At 36.5% G+C, this 20,268-nt stretch overlaps 2 protein-coding genes across 2 annotated transcripts; both read left to right on the forward strand.

Moving 5' to 3' along the window:
• The first annotated feature begins 419 nt into the window (after positions 1–419).
• LOC100020532 (olfactory receptor 52E4-like) lies at positions 420–1,364 on the forward strand. The gene has a single exon (XM_001372959.4). The coding sequence runs from the start codon at positions 420–422 to the stop codon at positions 1,362–1,364; it is 945 nt and encodes a 314-aa protein (XP_001372996.4).
• A 14,889-nt stretch (positions 1,365–16,253) lies between these two features.
• Positions 16,254–18,671, forward strand: LOC100017396 (olfactory receptor 52E2-like). Its single transcript, XM_001364674.2, has 2 exons — positions 16,254–17,173; positions 18,470–18,671. The coding sequence occupies exons 1-2, from the start codon at positions 16,254–16,256 to the stop codon at positions 18,528–18,530; spliced, it is 981 nt and encodes a 326-aa protein (XP_001364711.2). The 3' UTR covers positions 18,531–18,671.
• The last annotated feature ends 1,597 nt before the right edge of the window (positions 18,672–20,268 follow it).

A 20,268-nucleotide genomic window follows, 5' to 3' on the forward strand; every position in this document is an offset into this window, starting at 1 on the left:
GTATAGAAGTCTCCTTTTATTTTTTTCTTCCTCTTTTCCTCTTTAATATTAAGAACAAATATTTATATTACACTTACAACTGATAAAAAAATCCTAAAAAAAAACACCACATATTTTATTCCATTTGATCCTTATAGCAATCCTGGAAGGTAGGAATTATAGTTATCTCCATTTTATAGCATAGAAAAATGAGGTAGACATAGTTAAATGATTTGCCTTCAGTCACAAAGTTGTATTTATTACTATATCTCTCTTATCAGACCTTCAAATTATTAGGTACACATAACATTTTTTTTAACTCATGGAATGAGTTGCTTCAGAACCAAAATAAAGTGTTTTAATTCTCTCTTGTTTCTTTATGAAACCTTTGTATTTGGATCCAATTGGAATAATTGTAGTCATCTCCAATCATCTGAAGAATGCCTTTATCCAATAATGCTAGTTCCTACCCCTTTTCATTCTTACTTCTTGGAATTCCTGGTCTGGAAAACTTTCACATCTGGATTGGCTTTCCATTCTGTGCTGTCTATCTGATTGCCTTAGTGGGAAACATCACTATCCTGACAGTGATTCGACTGGAACGAAGCCTCCACCAACCCATGTTCTACTTCTTGGCCATGCTGGCTTCCATTGACCTGGGCTTATCCACAGCTACCATCCCCAAGATGATGGGTATCTTCTGGTTTAGCTTGAGAATGATCAGCTTTGGAGGTTGCCTCACCCAAATGTTCTTCATCCACATCTTTACTGGCATGGAGTCAATTGTGCTAGTGTCAATGGCCTATGACCGCTATGTGGCTATCTGTAATCCTCTACACTATAGTTCTGTCCTCACCAACAAGATTGTAGCCTTGATGGGCCTTGGAGTACTGATGAGATCTTTTTTCATTTGTCTTCCCTTTGTGTTTCTTATCCTAAGACTAACTTTCTGTGGACACTACATTATCCCTCACACCTATTGTGAACATATGGGATTGGCCCGCCTGGCCTGTGTAAACATAAGGATCAACATCATCTATGGCCTCTGGGCCATTTCCATATTGGTGTTGGACATGGTTGCCATTGCTATCTCATATGTGCAGATTCTACGTGCTGTCTTTCGCCTCCCTTCTCGTGACGCCAGGCTCAAAGCTCTTAGTACATGTGGTTCCCATGTCTGTGTTATCTTGGCATTCTATAGCCCTGCACTCTTCTCCTTCATGACACACCGTTTTGGCAAGAATGTACCCCGTTATATTCACATCCTCCTGGCCAATATGTATGTGGTCATCCCACCCATGCTTAACCCTGTTATCTATGGGGTTAGAACCAAACAGATTCGGGAGAAGGTGTTGAGAGTATTCTGTACAAATAGCTTAGGTTAGTTCTCCAAGGAGGTACAGGGACCATTTCCAAATGGTTTGCCTCATTAAATCATAGTGAGGTCCTTGTAATTAGAGGTTCTTAAGCATGGACTACATAACCACCAGGCAGAAATGTTATAAAGGTTATTTTTTAGTCTGGGGTAGGATGGACTGGACTAGATGATCTCTGAAGTTATTTCTGGAGCTCATACTATATAAATCTGATGATATATTAGGAGTCTGGTTTTGTGAGGTTTCTGAAACTTTTTCCTGTCCCCCCAATTTGGAGTTAGTGGCAATGGGTCCCTTAAAATTCATAAATGGTGAGGAATAGGGAATGTGTGGAGTTCTGGAAATGGGAACATATTCCCATTTATTAATATGACATAAAAGGAAACTTAACTATAGATTCAATGACTTGGAATGAAGCAAGGATTTTTCAATTTATGGTTTTAAGACCTTATAAAGAGAAAAAAATTGGCTAAATACAAGCATCAGTAAATTATAACAGAGCAATTTCAAGAGACCATAATTTCTCCCTACATTTCCCCTAATTTTCTAAATTTCTGATATAAATATAAAATATCTACATTTAAGCAAGGGTTTTTTAAAAATATTTTTTGAACTTTAAGATTTTTGAAAGAATTATGTAAAATGTCATAAAATCCTAGATTTAGCACTGGAAGGGACCTCAAGGATAATTTAATACATTAATATATAAAGAAAATAAGACCAAGAGAAGTTAAAATAGTTTGCCTAACATTATAAAGGTGTTTTAAACCAAACTTCTCTGGATCCAGCTCTTCGTATTGAATGAAAATAGGTGGTGAAGACATTTATGGACCAAAAGGCCTGAAAATCTAATGGTCAATGCCAAACTGGATATAAGTCCTTAGCAGAGTGCCATAAGACTGTAATTTCACCTATTCTGTTCAATGTTTTTACCAGCAACTTGGATATAGGTATACATGGCATATTTATCAAATGTTGGTATTAGATAAAGCAAGAAATGATCATAAATGTATTAGATAGGAGAATCTAGAAAATTTTTGAAAGGCTTAAGCAATAAACAAATGCAAATAAAGATAAATCAAATAGAAAACACAAAATAATGTCATTATAGTAACTAAAGTTCAATAGGACCTCAGAGGTTGCCTATCTTATCCATACCTGAACAGATAGACTCTTCTACAAAATCCTCAAAAGATAAGGTCAATGGAAGTATATAGCACAATTCCCCAAATGTAATTAAATCTAATCTCTTCCTTCTTTTAACTTTGGAATCCATTATTGATCTCTTCTATTTGTCCAAGTTGGATGTCCACATTATAGTTTTTTGAGCTGACAAGGGCAACAGATATTTTTTAATCTACTCAGTTTACTTTTTTTTTTTTGTGATGAAGTGCCAGGTGAATTGATCTCAAGGATGAAACGATGACTAACAATGTAAAGCACAAGAGGGAGTTTATTAAACAAACTGCAGCTTGGGCTCGGTGCTCAAAATGGCTCAAGCTCTGACTCCAGGACTCAAAGGTCTTTTATACAGTTTGCAGGGTTTCTATGGTTGAGGGGGACAGGGAAGGAGAAAAATAGGTTTAGGAGCTGGTTCTTCATTCCCCACTTTTTCTGCTGAACCCTCTTCCTCCAGTGTGTCCATTGGGGTTGGGGGAGTGAACAGGAAACTTCTGGGACTGGGGTCATTATCAGTTTCTGGCATATGTCAGGGTGTGATAACTTGTCTGCAAGGTTTCTATGGGTGAGGGGGACAGGGAAGGGGAAAAATAGGTTCAGGAGCTTGTTCTTCAGTGACTTAGGGTTCCATTTGGAATGCTAAGTAATCATCTGAGATCTGATATAATCAACACAATGTCACCAAACAAGGGTATCTGCTTGAGTTGGATGATTAAAAATGCACATATTTCTCAGCAATTGATGGTAATTTTACCCCCAAAAAATGCAATATAAGTTGAGACATTAAGGAAACAAAAATTACTAAAAGAGAGGTAAAACAAATGAACCTATGCATTTCTTGACAAAACAAAATTAGTAAAGAACAAATGAAATGAGCACAAATACATTTATGAAAATGCATATTAAGAAAATAGTAAAATAAGTCTAAATGATCAAAATACTAGAAAGTAAACTAGTTGTCAAACCCAAAAGGATACATTTCAAAAGGATAAATATAGAAAAGTAGAAAAAAGGAAAACTTCAATTAAAAAAAAACACTTCACTACTAACAATTTTAATAAAACAACTTTTAACAAAAAGCAACTATATGCTCTATTTTCAATTTTATTTTCCTGGTTTGCAGTTTGAGGTGAAATGCAGGCAAATGTATCTCATAAGAGATACTTGTTGGTAAAGGTACAAACTTTTGAATGGATCTTTTCAATGTTGATTGAAAGGCAATGAGCCATTCAATTCCCTCTGCCATTTAAATTGTGTGTGTATGTATGTATAAGACAATAATAACCATGCAATTCCTTTTGAGTGAAAGTATCATCCAATCCAATGTGATTCTATTCAATAAATATTTCTTATGTACTTACTGTAAACCAGGCATGGTAGTAAGCACTGGGAACATAAATTAAATAAAGAGATAATCCCTTCGCTCAAGGAGTCTGCAGTCTAAAGATCCAGGAGTTGTTAGTAAATTCATTGCAGAGATAAAGGTCTGACCAAGCTCAGAAGGCAATGTGTGGAAATAGTAGTATTTAAAACATCCAAGGTGGATGAGAATTCAGAGTTCCTATGTCAAAGCTAAGTGACTCCCACATGATGTAAATATGTTCTCTATTATGATAGGGCAAATGAATATCTTATTTTTCCATCTGTACTTTTCTTTTATCTCTGTTGGGAAGGTTGAGGAGGTGTTGGCACAAATTAAGTAGGATTAATTAAAAAAGAGTTTGTGGTTATATGAATTAAGTTTAATACACTGATTCTTTTGTTTTACTATTTTTATTACTTTGGTAAAATGTTTATTATAATTATACACATTATATAAAGTTTGAGTATTTGAGAAAAGCATGAAATTTAAAAGAAGATGAATGTCTAGAAAGTGGACATCCTAAAACAGGATCCCAGAGCTTGATCGAGAGTATAATTTTAGAGCTTAGGGGTCATAAAATGGATAGAAGAATTCACAGGTTACTATTAGTATGCAATTGGGTGCCATTAATGCATAGAGTTAGGGGTTGAATAAAATTGTCATACTGCCAAACCACAAACTAATTGTTGCACTTTACATATTTTATATTGTAGAATTCCAAGCATATTCACATCTAAGAAATATAGATGATGTATGGATATTGTGTCTTCAGACACAAGGTTTGAACTCTGAAATTCATGGGCAGGCTCTTGACCTAGCCATGTGACCTTTGTTCAAGGCAAACTCATTAACATTTTGTGCTGAGTCAAATTCCTTTGTAAAAGCTCTGGTTGAAGTCAACACGCCCAAAAGGTGTCATCATTACCATCCCATCCAATCTGAATTATCCATTCTTTGTTACATCCCAAGCCTCACTGAAATAAATTTGGAAGGCGACCCAGTGATTTCTCTCTTGGGCTTTGCATTCTCACTCTTGTTACGCTTATCCTATTTTCTTTCATTTCCACATGTTCCATTAGTTCTTACATTTTCTTTCTATTTTCTTACCAAGGAGAATGTCATAGGGGTTCACACCTTCCCTATGAAAACTATTGACTTGTCTGTGTATCTCATTCTTCACCCATTTTCTCAGACTCCTTGCTCCTTCTCGAGCCCCTACCCACAAAGGAAAATTCTTTTTATAACCGCCGCTGGCTGGTAGGTTATATATATTTAATTATCTATATACCTGTTCTACTGGTTTAGTAGATGAAAGAAATGTTGAGAAAAACATGGATGTGTTATGAATAAAATTCTCTGGATATTACATTAATTTGTAATTATTTATTAGCAAAGGAGAGAGAGAGAGAGAGAGAGAGAGAAAGAGAGAGAGAGAGAGAGAAAGAGAGAGAGAGAGAGAGAGAGAGAGAGAGAGAGAGAGAGAGAGAGAGAGAGAGAGAGAGAGAGAGAGAGAGAGAGAGAGAAAGAGAGAGAGAGAAACTTCTGTTATAATACTTCCCTGGCTCAAGTTCTGAATTGCATGGCTTTCTTAGTTTATATGGCTGGCTGTCTTCAAGATAAGTCAGTAGATGACAATTGTTAAATGCTCTAGTGAAGGGAGACAGAGTGGCTCAGATATAGCAAGAGAGACAGGGGCTTCCTGTGTCACTCTCTTATGAAACCAGTTTTCATCATTCTTTCTGGGACTCTGATTGGACAGGCTTAACCTCAGCCTGTGTCTGAATTTGACTTCTAAGCATTCCTCACCCATTGCAAGGGGGTTTCAAACAGTTCCTTCCACGCACCAAGATGCAAATTCAAGACACCAGGTAGCCACACAGATCTCTGACATCCTCCCAAAGTACATGTGCATGGCTTTCTAAATTTTTAGTACACAGATATAATAGTTATCTTTCTTGTTAAAACTATCATGGAATTGTTTATGGTTTATACAAATGTATGAGATAAACCTAGTTAGAGCAAACCTATAAGGAAGAATTTTCTTTTCCCTAGGATCATTTTTATTACTTAAATAACAAACAGTGGAATTTTGTGAATTGTGTGAATATAAAGAATTAGCTTACAGTAGATGATGACCTGTAAAAAACCCCAAATCCTCTCAATTTTAGTTCTAAATGATATTGAGATCATCAGTCCAATCCTCTTGAAAATCATGGGTGGATAGAGACAGAATGGGATTAGAAGCTACTGATAGATTTTGATTTACAGGCTGTTAGAAACAATGGGTTGAAACTGAAAAAGAAATTACTATAATAATAGTTTCCCTTTCAGTGAAAGTACCTAATTATCCTGACATTGGTCTGGACTGAATAGAAATTTCATCAGCTTATGTTCCATTTCCTTGTCATGTTGATCATGTGTTTGGACTCTGTATGACCACCCCTTCCCAAGATGTTAAGCATCTTAGTGTCAACTTGAAATCTGGAGACTCCAAGTCTGTCCTAGTCCCCTGAGAATTCACCCTGGGGGAAGTCCCATACTCAGCTCTTTCACACTGAACAATGGACAGTTCTTAAGGATTCCAGTCTAGGTGGGACTATAGACCTAATCATAAGTTAAGTACCCTTCTAGTCTTAGAAATTTTTCACATTGTATCAGAGATCTATTCCCAGGAAGACCAAAACCTGTGCAGGGATCATCCTTTTAATATCCATTGTATGTAGACCACTCCCTGATGCTCTAGCCTCTGACTTGAGCCTCTTTCCCAAGCCTGCTTGCAACTGGTCAATGTAGGTTTAATGTCCCTAGTTTTCCAAAAAGTAGAAAACATCCCTTATTTCTATTGTTCTTTGAAGAATCATCTCACCATGCATTCTCTCAGGGATAGTGTCCCCAGAGCCCCAGGATATTGACTCAGTATTGAGGGAGGTCTGAGCAGGAAACTGCCAGGCCTTGGAAGTTAATATGTCAAGGTCCCAGCAGTAGGTACCAGATAAGAACTTAGGGCCCTGAGCAGGAAACTGCTGGGCCTTTGAAGTTAATATGTCAAAGGTCCCAGCAGCAGATACCAGATAAGAACTTAGGGGCTATAAATGTGGGCAACATTCCAACAATGGTACGTACCAGATAGGGACTGGGGGGCCATGCATGCTGGAGGGTATATATATATCCCAGCATCCCCAGACTACAATTGGAAGTCTGTTGGCGGAGCTCCCTTGGTGTGCAATAAACGACCCTCTTGCTAATTGCATTGTCTATTGGTCTTCCGTGGTGGTGGAGGAAAACCTGGACCCTAACAGTATAGTTTTTGGAGACTGATAGTGGCAGATTTCTGGATGTATCTCTTTCCTGATTAAAGGTTTGGATTTTCTGGTAGTTCTGTGTATTTCTATGATAATGTTAAGATGCCTCACTCAAATATTCTCTAATACCATTTTTGCATGCGTTGAGTCAGCTGTGCTAATTTCTATGGCTAACGAGCACTATGAAACTATAATTCTGAAACAGTTCTGTTCTCACAAAAAAAGGGTATTTCTCATCCTGTTGATACCCCATCATTCTTTAAGTACATGAGTCTGACTTGCTTGGGTATATAAACATGAATCTCAAAATTATCCATTACCTAAGGGCTATTTCTAACATGTTTTCTATTGCTAGTTCCTATGTGAAAATCCTTAGTTGTTTTTTGTCTCTCTTCTGTAAATGCCTGTCTGTCTCCAATCCTTAACAACTGCATAGCTCATATTTATGTCAAGCCAATATTCTATTGCTTAGTGTTTTTATAACTCACTATCCATCATTTGTAATGAAATATCCCCTTATATATATACATATATGTATGTATATATATAATATACACTGTTGCTCAGTCCATATGTACATATGCGCCTCCAAGGCGCATACTATCTCTCCAGAAATAGCCTGTGAGAATTTAATATAAATTTGTACCCCTTTTTCCCCCTTTAAAAGGAAAGTTTCATTTTTAATTTGAAAACCCTTTTCAGTCTTGACCTTATCCTTTGATTGAGAAAATAGGCTTGGGAGAGAAACTTTAGCCCCTTGATGGAGAACCTATGACGTGTGTCAGCACTGACAACATAACCATTTTTGATGACACACAGTCACACATAGGCTTAGCATGACACATCACCCACAGCTGTGGCTGTGGCTATGCTGAGCTTGGCTTGGAGGAGGGGATGAAGGGGTGCTCTTCCACATGCTTGCCACAGAGGTGGGTGGCATGCACCAGGCATGTGTGGAAGGAGCACACAGAAGGAGAACGCACCAGTGGGCAAGCAGGCTGGCCTGTGGCAGTGGTTGCTCCTGTGGTGACCACAGGCCAGTCGGCTGGGGAGGGACTGGGCAGGGTGGGGCCAGGGGAAGACTGTGCAGGGCTCCGGCCCACCTGCAACAGAGGAGTGCCTGGAACCAATTACCAGACACTTTTAGCACCTTGAAAAATATAGCAATGGCTTTACTCATAAGTTTTCCTTCTATGTACTTTTGTGAGACTTATTCTCAGTGTTAAATAATATCAATACCAACAAAAGAAATAAATTGACAGATGAAGTTAGTAGCGCTTGCGTGAGCTTGAAGTGTACAAAATATCGACCTTTAATTGAAGATTTAGCCAATGAAATTCAGCAATAAAAAAGTAACTAACAGGCAGGTTAGTTAAAGAATTCTCCATCACCCTCACTTATCTTAGTTCATGGCACCCCACACAAGTTAAATAATATCAAGACCAACAAAAGAAATCGACTGACAGATGAACAAAGAAGTCACTAAGCAGGTAAGTTAAATAGTTAGTTTTTGGTTTATTAAATAGTTATATATTACAATTGTACATTTTTGTTGTTTAAACTATAAATAGCACAAAATTATGTTGTTGTTGTTTTTTCATGAAGTGACATACTACTCCAGTTAGGCTTGTTTTTTTTGGCGAATTTTGACACACCAAGCTCAAAAGGTTGCCCATTGCTGCCTTAGACAGAGGCTAGGGTATCTGGGAGAGGCTGATGCAAAATGAATACAAAAGGGAAAGTTCTAGTCAAAGGAAGGGCTTCCTGGGAGAGGACTTTGATATAATGGGAGAAACTACTAAGACAAATGGGTACTTAACTTGATTTAGACCTACTAATTTCATCCAACTAGGACCATTATGTACCTTAAGGTCTATTATTCAAGAGTGAAAGGAGCAGAACCAGGAAAACATTGTACACAGAGACTGATACATTGTGGTACAATCAAAGGTGATGGACTTCTCCAATAGTGGCAAATCAATGTCCCTGAACAATCTGTAGGGATCTAAAAAACACTATCCACAAGCAGAGGATAAACTGTGGGAGTAAAAAACACAGATGAAAAGCAACTGCTTGACTACAGGGGTGGAGGGGATATGACTGAGGAGAGACTGAATGAACACTCTAATGCAAATACCAACAACATGGAAATGGGTTTGAATCAAGGACACATGTGATACCCAGTGGAATCGCCCATGGGCTATGTATGGGAGAGGTGGTGGGAGGGTGAGGAGAGAAGAAAAGAAAATGATCTTTGTTTCCAATGAATAATGTTTGGAAATGACCAAATTAAAAAAAAAAAGGTCTATTATTCAATCTGAAATAGCTAAATCCAAAGTTTCCCTAGGGGTGAATTCTGACAGGAATAGGGGCAAACTTGGGATCTCCAGATTCCAAGTTGACAGCTTCTAGAGAATTTTTAATTGTTATAATACCAAAGCCTCATGTCTTCATTTCTTGGGAGAGGATATCTTTATACCCTTAGAAAATAAAAATCAGAAGATAAAGTAAAATCATTCAGTTTAGTCTGACTTAAAATAATAATAATAGTAATCAAAACTAGCTTTTACATATTTCTTTAAGACTACAAATGTTATCTCACTTAAATCTTACAATAACCCTATAAAATAAGTGCTAATATTATTTTACAGATGAATGGATTGTGGCTAAGAAAGAATGTTCCTTGTTCAAGTTCTCATAAGCTAGTAAGTGTCTGAGGTCAAATTTGAGCTCAGGTCATCCTGACTTTGGCTTCAGTTCTCTATCCACTGTACCAACTGCTTGCTTCCTGTGGGTTTTAAAGTGTTGTGACTGGGGGAACTGCATCCCCCAGATTGCCTCACTTACGACTTCCTGATGTAGGATTGATCTTGAATGGACCAATCCTGTGCTGGGAGAGGGACCATGCCCCCTACTTCAGGGAACGGGATTGGTCTAAATAAAAACCAATCACGTGCCTAGGAGGGACTTTGAATTGAAGGAGGTTCAGAGTAGTGGGGGGAGTTAGTTTATTTCAGCAGGAGAAACTCTGATCACCTTTTCTTTAATAAAGTTTTAAAAAAGGATCAAAGGATAGGGCTTTTCTTTTAGCATCCTCATTCCCTAAAAAGTTTATAGGTATAGAGGAAAGGGCATTCTTTTTTTTAGCAGTGGTTGAACTAAGTGACTTTTTGAGTCCTCTCTGGATCTGAGATCCTGCATATTTATATCTAGACTAAAGATGTGGTCTCAGTCCAGGACTTTACCTGGTCTCATTATCTCAATGCTGAGATTTCATCACAGTATAATTCCTTCATGTATGTTTATTACAAGCTACCCATGACTTCCTTCCTGTGTGATTTTTGACCATATTTTTTTGTAAAGCCTTCCCTCTCCGGTGAATCCATTCAACTTACTGGAGACTTTCTTCTAATTATTTTTTTTTAAACATTTCATAGGTAAAAATGAAGCTATATGGCTTTCCATCTATTATTTCTGACTTTTCCCATAATGGTAGTTCATATCTTTTTTTATAATCATAAATATCCCCAATTATCATCCATACATCACTTCTTCCATATAAATCATTGTTAAAAATGGGCTGTAGTCTATTTGTGTTCACAATATGTCTCTCCATTGCTATTCATATCACCCACAAGTCAAGTTCCTCACACTTGTTCTAGATTGCTAATCATGAAGCATTGTTATGGTGGTGAAATGAATATACTTACCTAGCCCCCTATACTGATTCATGTCAAATATTAGATGGTTATTAAGCAAAATATTCTCTGAGGTTTATTTTATTATCATTATATTATTATATTATATACATATATAATATTATCATTAATATGTATATTACATATTTATATATTATCATATATCTAAAACCCTTGTGTACTGTCCTAGACTTGAGAAAAGAGAAACTCTATAGGTAGAAAAATTGACCATGTCCAAAGAAAAAAATTAACAATTGAGGTTTTATTAAATCATTTTACTAGAATGGATGTCCATCTTGACCGTTCTCCTATTTCGTCCTTTTTTGTCCCTGTTTTTCTATCCTGTTCTACCTACAGAGTCTCACCTTTCCCAAGCCTGGGAAGAAATCATTTTTGCATTTTCATTCAATTCCTACTTGCATTCTGCTGAGGCAGTTCTCTGTGCCTTGGACCTTCTGCCTAAATTAAATGTCACCTATTTTCCATATTTCGCTTGGAGAAGAGGTAAGACCTCCTGGTTCAAAAGTAGGCTCTCTCTTATCATTTTCCAGACCTATAGTACTATCCCTGGTAGATCTACATTGGCTTCCCATCTAGCAGAGTGTTTGTTGGTTCTTAAAACTAAGCTAAGGGCATTGGCCTTTTTCCCTTTCCCAAAGGACAGCCTCTAGGGAGAGATCAGAGCAGTTAAGGCTAAGGTCCTTCTGTGGTTTTTGAGGCAATATAAAGTCTCTCTCTTCACACCAATTCAGAGCTCTGCAGAGTGATGTCAAAACAGATTAAGATTTCCCACGCCTATCATTTTTGGTGAGTGAGACAATAGGCTTTGGCTCTTTTTTTTTCTAACTTTGGGATTTATCTTTTTATTTTTTTTTTAGTTAGTGACTTTATGTTATTTTTATGTCTAAATATTCCCTTGCTCTCCCTCTATCCAGTGAATGACCCACTTAAAGAGTAAAAAAAGAAAGAAGGGAAAGAGAAAACAGTTTAGCAAAAGCAATCAACACACTGATTATGATAGTATATTCAATGATTTCTATACTTAGACAGCCCCACATCCCCACCATGTCTGCAAAGAAGGTTGCTTCTATAAACATAGGCAGGGGAATGGTGCCTGGAGTGAAAGGTTGGAAGAATTGGGGAAGGAAAAGGTTCAGAATAAGGAGCAAACAATGTTAGGACGAAAGAAAGGTTTTCCTCAGACAGTAAAGGGAAGGAACACAGAAATGTTTTTGAACAAACAGTTAATCATTACATTGCATGTGTTTTTAATTCAAATGCTTTAGAGGGAAATGAAATAAGGAACAGTTGAACATGCTTATCCTCTGGAACCCAGGATGGAACAAAAAAGGAGATACAACAGAAAGGTAATTAAAAAAAACAAACAAACAACATAAGAAAACACTTTCCAATAAAAGTATGTTTTTTTTTTTTTTGTGACTGAATGACTAGTTAGGAATGCTATATAAAGGATCGCAATGGGATCATGGTACATATATAGATTACAAACTAGAAATGATCTTAGAAATTCTTGAGTCTAACCCTAACATTTTCTACCTGCAAAAGCTTAGTCTAAACAAGGGAAAGTAATTTGCTGAAGATCAGATTGATAGCAAAAAGTGATCATAGTATTTGAACCCAAATATTCTATCTCCAAATCCAGAAGCTATTCTGTTTTCACAGGGAGCAGGGCACTGAATCTTCTTTTGCTTCCTCCATCTCCCCATCTGTTTTCTTCATTTCTCAGTGTGCCTCTATATGGTTGTTCTCTGTCTTTTTCTGTCTTTCTGACTCTATCATTCTTTCTTACCATTTTATTTACTTATAATTTGTATATAAATTCTTCTGTGGATTATAGAGCTAAAAGTCCTTTCCTTTTCAAACTTAAAGCTTTCTGCCTACTGGTCACATAACACTGGTCACATAGTGCAGATATATGATATTATGCTGATGAAGAAAGAAAACCCATTTTTCTGTATCCCTTCCAGCTTCTCCTTCATTAATGACTTTTTGTTCAAGATCCCCATTGACATACTGAAACATGAATAGTTGTTCTTTCTAACCTACCTTATTGGGAAGAATACATATACAATCTGGTCACCTCACTAACACTAGCACCTTGCTCATTCATAATGCATCCCCAACTTCTGTTTCAGTCTTCTTAAGAATGAGTTGATATCAACATTTTTCCAGTATATTTTGCAACATAAACAAAAAGAAATAAAAACCGACTTTTTAAACCCGAGTCTCAATTCCAAGAAAAGTTGAAGCATTTATTAAAAACAAAGTAAACAACAAACAAAAAGAGATTCATGAACATAGTTTTGTATGTTTGTAAATTATCACTTGCTCCAATGTCAAAAGATGCCAGGGATCCTCTTAATAAATTTCCCAGTAAAGATCATTAGAAAGAAGTGGAGATAAACTCCAAAAGTAGACTTATGGAATTTGTGGGTGAGAGAACATGATAACTGTTTAAATATTTGAAAGGAAACACCAAAAATGAATTAAAATCATTTGTTTCTTTTTTCTGCCTGAGAGTAGAATGTGTACCAAGAGTAGGAAGTTTCAAAAAAGAATATTTCACCTACATTTGAAGGGGAAAAATAAACAAAATCAACATAAATTAGAGTTTGTTTTTTTTTAATATCTAATGGGATAACTCATGAGTTAGAAGTTACCATTACTGAAAGTTTCAAAGGGAAAGCTAATCACTTGCAAGTAATAGATTAGAACAGATTCCTTTTCATCCATATATGTTAGTTAAAATAAATTCTGAGATTTATTATCTTTCAGTTCTTCAATTCTAATATTCCTTTGTAGTGAGATTCTAGACACACTTTTCCAGAGTAAAGTCAGCTATATGTCCCTATGAATATTCTAGGGATGGACTAATTGATGAGTTTGTGTAATATAATTGGCTCAAGCTACCATTGCACTAGATTCCTTCTGTTGCTAAGCACTAGTGATCGATTACCCTTTTTTATTTAGCCAATCAATATTTATTAACATTATGAGCTTTTTCAAAGTGATAGTTAATAAGAAAATGTAGCAAAATCAAAAACATAACTTTCTTGATCACCTGCATACACATTTATCTCCATATCTTCTTGGGTTCAGAGGAGATTGGGGATAGACAATATAATTTCTACCAGTATTCATCCTTCCAATTAAACTTCCCAATACAGCATGGTTAATGGATTGATTAGTGTGCATTTCTGTTCCTGCTATAATAGACCCTGCAGAAGGTCTCTGTTCCTCATTGCCTAGTTTTCTGTTCTTCATTGTCTGGCTTTCTGGTCAATTCTGAATTGGATTCCAGCTCACAGATTTTATTGGCTCAGTTTCCTAACCCAATTCATAAAGACATTATAATCCTTAATCTTCTCCATCTGAAAAGATGGGGAAAAAAAGAGAGAGGGAAAACAGACATACATTTTATCTCTCTTTTTTTTTTGTTAAACCTTTATCTTTTGCTTTAGAATCAATACTATGTATTGGTTCCAAGGTAGAAGAGTGGCAAGGGATAGGCACTGGGGGTTAAGTGACTTGCCTAAGGTCACACAGCTAAAAAAACATCTGAGGGCAGATTTGAACCTAGGACCTCCGGTCTCTAAGTCTGGCTCTCAATCCACTGAGTCACCCAGTTGCCCCCAATTTTTATCTTCTTAAAACCAAATATCAAAGGTTCTTTAAAGTAATGCTTTTTTGACTGAGTGAAATCATCAGAAATTATTTTCTTTTTTCTTCAGGAACAGTATAATTTAATATTGATTATAAAATATGGAGCCTAGCATTGAACACAATGTTTAAGATGTGGTCTTAGTACAGTATACCATAAGCATGACTTCTTTCATTCTTTGCTCTGGGCTCTGCGTTGGCTTTGGCCATTCTTACATGGAAGTTTGAAATATGGGGAAGTGGAATTTCATCACCTGCTAGACAAATAATTTTGTTAAGCTTTACAAGATTTACAAATCTTGTTGACTTTTGATTTATGAAGGGACTTATTGGGAAAAGAGGATTAAGCCATAGAAATTGCCAAAGAATTCATTATCTTTCCTTGGCACATGTCAATGGATGGTATGTTTGGGAAGTCATAGGGATCCTCTTATTCCATTCAGTTAAGTTCCTTTTACCTTGGCCCATTCGTGGTTTGATGATTCAGATGGATGATGGTAATGGGCATCTGAGAAGGCACTCCCACCTCCCCAAGAACTAGTGTCCCCACTGTGTGAAATTGTGGCATAGATGATCTAAAAGTGTATTTTTATACTAGTGTTGGCTACTGAATATCATGAGTACTTAATAAATCTTGTTGACTGTTAAAGAGAATTAAGCTTTCTAAATATTGATGGGAAATTCCCTAGTTCATATACTGATCAATATATTTTATCAGTGAAATACATGAAGTCATTACAGGCAGATTTGCAGAATTAAGTAATGATTCAGAATTCAGAGGATAATTAGCACTCTAAAAATAGTCCAGTTCCAAAAATAATTCAAGATGAGAAAATAAGTCAAACCTAATCTGATAAAATTAAATATTTATGAATGTAAAGTTTCATGTTACTACTCAACAGATCATTTCTAAAACTACATGTAAGAGAGGATGTGAGAAGACAAAAGTACTTATGGGGGAAAAACCCTCTTTTTTGTAGTAGACTGCAAGTTTACTATAAATCGGTGTTATGGCGTGGACAAAACCTTACTGATATTCAGCTTTAAAGACATAAAAAATATGGAAGAGGTGATACTCTGGTATATCAAAATTTGTAATATTGTAAAAATTTAAATAGTGTCAAATGCACACTGTCATTGTGTTGACCTGGACACATTGGAACTCTTTCAGGGAATTTTGACAAGAATTGAAATACTTTCCAGGGTAGGTTAGAGAAACAGGATATTTAGATTGGAGAAAAAAAAAAGTCTTAGTGACAACATGAAGACTTTCTTCGAATTATTAGAATCCTGTCCTACCTATGAAAAATTTCCAAATTGGCGGAAGTAGGCAGAGGTGATAGAACTCAAGATTTGAATAATTTGTATCAACTTCCTAAGAATTGGAGTTTTCAAAAAAGAAAATGGCCCCACTTGGGTGTCAGTGAATTTCAGACCATTGAGTTTTTACCTGGGTACTAGATGATTACTTGTTAAATATGTCAAAAAATAGGTTTTTAATGATCTAATGATCTCTAAGGCCCTGAAAGATTATGGGATTGTTTTATTTTAACAGAATTAAAAACAAGATTTTTCTATATTTCTCTAGGAATGCAAAAACATGAAGGGATTGAATGCTTTCCAGCACTTGACAGTCCATTTGCTATGAATATAGTCATCTGCAACTACCAAAAGGATGCCCCATTCCAATGATACTCAATTCCATCCTCCCTTTTTCATATTACTGGGCATTCCAGGCCTGGAAAATTTCCACATTTGGATTGGCTTCCCTTTTTGCATTGTGTATCTTATTGCTCTCTTGGGAAATATTACTATATTGTTTGTGATCCAGACTGAAAAGACACTTCACCAGCCCATGTTCTACTTTCTGGCCATGTTGGCCACCATTGACCAAGGATTATCTACAACGACTATTCCCAAGATGTTGGGCATCTTTTGGTTCAAACTGAGGGAAATCACCTTTGGTACCTGTCTCACACAGATGTTCTTTATCCATTTGTTGACTTGGATGGAATCAGCTGTCCTATCTTCTATGGCCTATGATCGCTATATGGCAATCTGTAATCCCTTGCATTACAGCACTGTCCTCACCAACAGAGTGGTGGCCATAATGGGCATTGTGGTAGTGGTAAGGTCTTTCTTTGCAGTGATTCCTTGTGTATTCCTGGTCCTTCGACTTCCTTTCTGTGGAAATCGTGTCATTCCTCACACCTACTGTGAACACATGGGCATTGCTCGATTGGCTTGTGCTAGCATCAGAGTCAATATGATCTATGGGCTTTGTGCTATTGGTACTCTGATATTTGACATTGTAGCTATTGCTGTATCCTACATCCTGATTCTCCAAGCTGTTTTTCAACTCCCTTCCCATGATGGGAGGCTGAAAGCCTTGAGCACTTGTGGCTCCCACGTCTGTGTCATCTTGGCCTTTTATACTCCTGCCTTATTCTCTTTCATGACCCATCGCTTTGGCCAGAATGTCCCTCGGGACATCCATATCCTCCTGGCCAACTTGTATGTCATTGTCCCACCTATGCTTAACCCTGTCATCTATGGAGTTAGGACCAAGCAGATCAGAGAAAAGGTGTTTAAGATGCTACTCAAGAACTAGATCAGAATTGAAATGCCAACATTTTAATATACACTTTCCAGGGACCCTTGGGGAATATTCACAGATTTAGCATGGTGATTATTCCAAGAGATGCCTCTTCCTAAGAATAACCAGACTCTCCTCCTGACACCCCTTTTTAAAGTCCTCTGATGATACAACTGTATATGGGATTAATCACTACATTGACCTGGCCACCTGTATACCATGAGCATCAGCTCCAACTCTATAAGGCAGACTTGTTTGCTCTGACTTCTCCATATCATGTCCCCTGACATCTGGACTAATTTTCCATAGTAGGGAAGATATTGGCAACCTTTGGAATGAAACTGTGAATTAAGCAAAAGTCCTTATTTGTCCTCTTTTGGGAGCAGCGTTGGAGAAATCCTTATGTTGACTCTTCTCAGTTACTGGTAAAGAGCTTCTCAAATCTGAAAGTTATCTGTGAAGCCCATTTTAATTCTGTTTCTGTATTTTTTCCATGTCTTCTCTGATTCTTCCACATTATATTCTTTTTACCAGTTTATATTTTAGTTCTACTAAAAAAAGCTAACAAATTTTTCCTTCATATGTTCAATTTTATGCATCATTTGATATCTTGCTTCTCTTTTATATCCAACCATTTAGATCTTAACAGCATCTAGCATTTTATTCCTTTCTCCATTATGAAAACATTCCCAGATAGATGAGTAATTTATGGTCTCCTATTTTCCTCTTATTTAGCCTTTTACTTCTAAATAACAGGGAAGAGTTAGGGGTCCTAAGTTGTCTCCTGGGATATTCTCTAGGGGAACAAGAGTTGGGCAAATGGCTAAAGGATAAATGGATGCCAGGTGATAAACATTTATACAATGCCTATAATGTGCCAGGCCATGTGTTAAGTGCTTTAAAAATGTTATTATCTCATTTGATTCTCACAAGAACTCTGGGGAAATAGGTGCTGGTATTGTCCCAAATTTAGTTTATAGTTGAAAAAAATTAGACAAAAAAAGGTTTAATGATCTGCCCAGGGTCAAACAGTTAACAGATTTGGTCTGACTTCATGTCTCCCTGACTGCAGGCCTAACACTGTGCCACTTAGCTGGCCATAGCAAAGAAACAATAGATTGTCATAATATTTAAAGCTGTCAAAAATGGATCAGGGAACCTATAAAGAGATACTAAACAGCACATTAGATGATGAAGCCATGGACACCAACCAATGAGAAACTGAAACTGAGGCAGTCTTCCTTTAATGAATCAGCTAGGAGTGTCTGAATAGATAGAAAATCCAAGAAGAAAAGTCTGGAAGAGGAAGAAGGAGAAAAGAAGGAGGTACTGGGTGAGAGGGAAAGGTATGTTTAGACAATAAAGTATGACACTTGAAGGATAAGAAAACTGAGTGGAGTTATTATATAACACTGTTATTGGTGTTCTCTGTCCTTTGTTTTTTGAAGAGGATCAATGATATTGTCTAATCATGTCTCAACTTATAAGTGAATTGGATTTAAGTGAGGCAGTGTTTCCCAAAGTTGCCTCTTCCAGACCCTATACCTCTTCTAGAATCATCAAAGTCCAGAATGAAGACAAAAGTCAAGATGACTGGTGATGGCCTGGAAGGCAGTGGATGGCCGTGACATATTTGATGTCTCAACGATCTCTCAGTGCTCCAGTGTACCTACTGCCTATGTGGCCATTGGGGTGGGGGGAGATGTTCATATCAACTCATTCAGCTAGGAAAAGTTTTCACATACTTGAGATAAACAACCTTCTATGTTCTTGACAAGACAGAGGACTGTCTCAACTTGGTTTAGCTGGACATCTGAGACAGTTTTACCAGAGTTTGGTCACTGCAGAAGCTCTGGCTTCTTAGAGTCAAGATCAGAGTTGGGTGATAGGTGGACACCAAGGAAAGAAAGCAGCCATGAAAAGACCATGGCAAGCTCTCACCCCAGAGGGTTCTCCCTGAATATTCACCATACTGGTGAACACATCAGTCTATAGCATAGAGCAGTCAAGAGATTTAACTAGGGTCAAAGAGCTAGTTTATACTTGAGGTAGAACTGGTATGGGAATCTTCCTGGCTACTCTACCTTATATGTGATTTTACCTTTCTTATGTGATACTATTAATAAAATAGCAAAGTTTTACCATGTGGAAACATAATATTTCTCTTCTAGTGGTTCTTAATTTGTAAGAATAATTTAAAGAGGTACAATTGCTTTCACTGATCACTTTCATAAATTTCTCTCTAGGATTATTATTTCAGATTGTGAAAACAAAGTTGTGGATGATAGTCAAAGTCACAGTAGTTTTAATTTCATGATAATGGTCCAGATGTTTTGTGCTAATTTTTTTTAATGGTATCTTAAGTAGTAAACAACTGAAGAATATCATAAGAAGTACATTATATCACTCTGGAGGTTTGTGACATTTTTTTATTGTTGAAAGTTCTTCAAAGATCAAAAAATATTGGGAACCACTGGCCTTGGATCATTACTTCTTAAAGAGTTTATTGGTGTGTCTATGACTCATCTAGCTTTGATGGGAATGAGTACAACATGTAACTGCTACTTTTAAATTCTTATACTATTTATTTCCAGTTGCTTAAAAATCCCCCTAACCTTCTATCTTAAAATAAATAGTAAGTATTACTTCCTATAAATAGTAAGTATTACTTGGCAAAAAAATAATAATTTATATTTAATAATTATATATATAAATAAAAAAAATAATAAAAATAACAAGGGCTGGGGAATTGGCATTGAGACCTACATAGAGTCACACAGCTAGGGAGTGTTTAAGGTCACATTTAAATCCAGGACCTTATGATTCCTGGCTTTCTATTTATTGAGCTAGCTAGCTGATCCTTCTATGTGCTTTGGTTTATTTTCAAAGGCATGAATTAGTAATGCTTAAAATTTTTTTTGACAAAATATATTTTATTTACAATACTTATGTCAATTCATTATAAAAGAATAGTCATTCTTCTTTTTGATATTTAGAAAAAGATGGACCAATTTTAATAGATAAATCTTTAACACCTCTCCTCTAGTCTCAAATGTTAAAGCATTTATTTCTTTATTTTTCTTTCTAATTTTCA

The sequence above is a fragment of the Monodelphis domestica genome, chromosome 4 (assembly GCF_027887165.1).
Source record: "Monodelphis domestica isolate mMonDom1 chromosome 4, mMonDom1.pri, whole genome shotgun sequence".
Lineage (NCBI taxonomy): Eukaryota > Metazoa > Chordata > Mammalia > Didelphimorphia > Didelphidae > Monodelphis > Monodelphis domestica.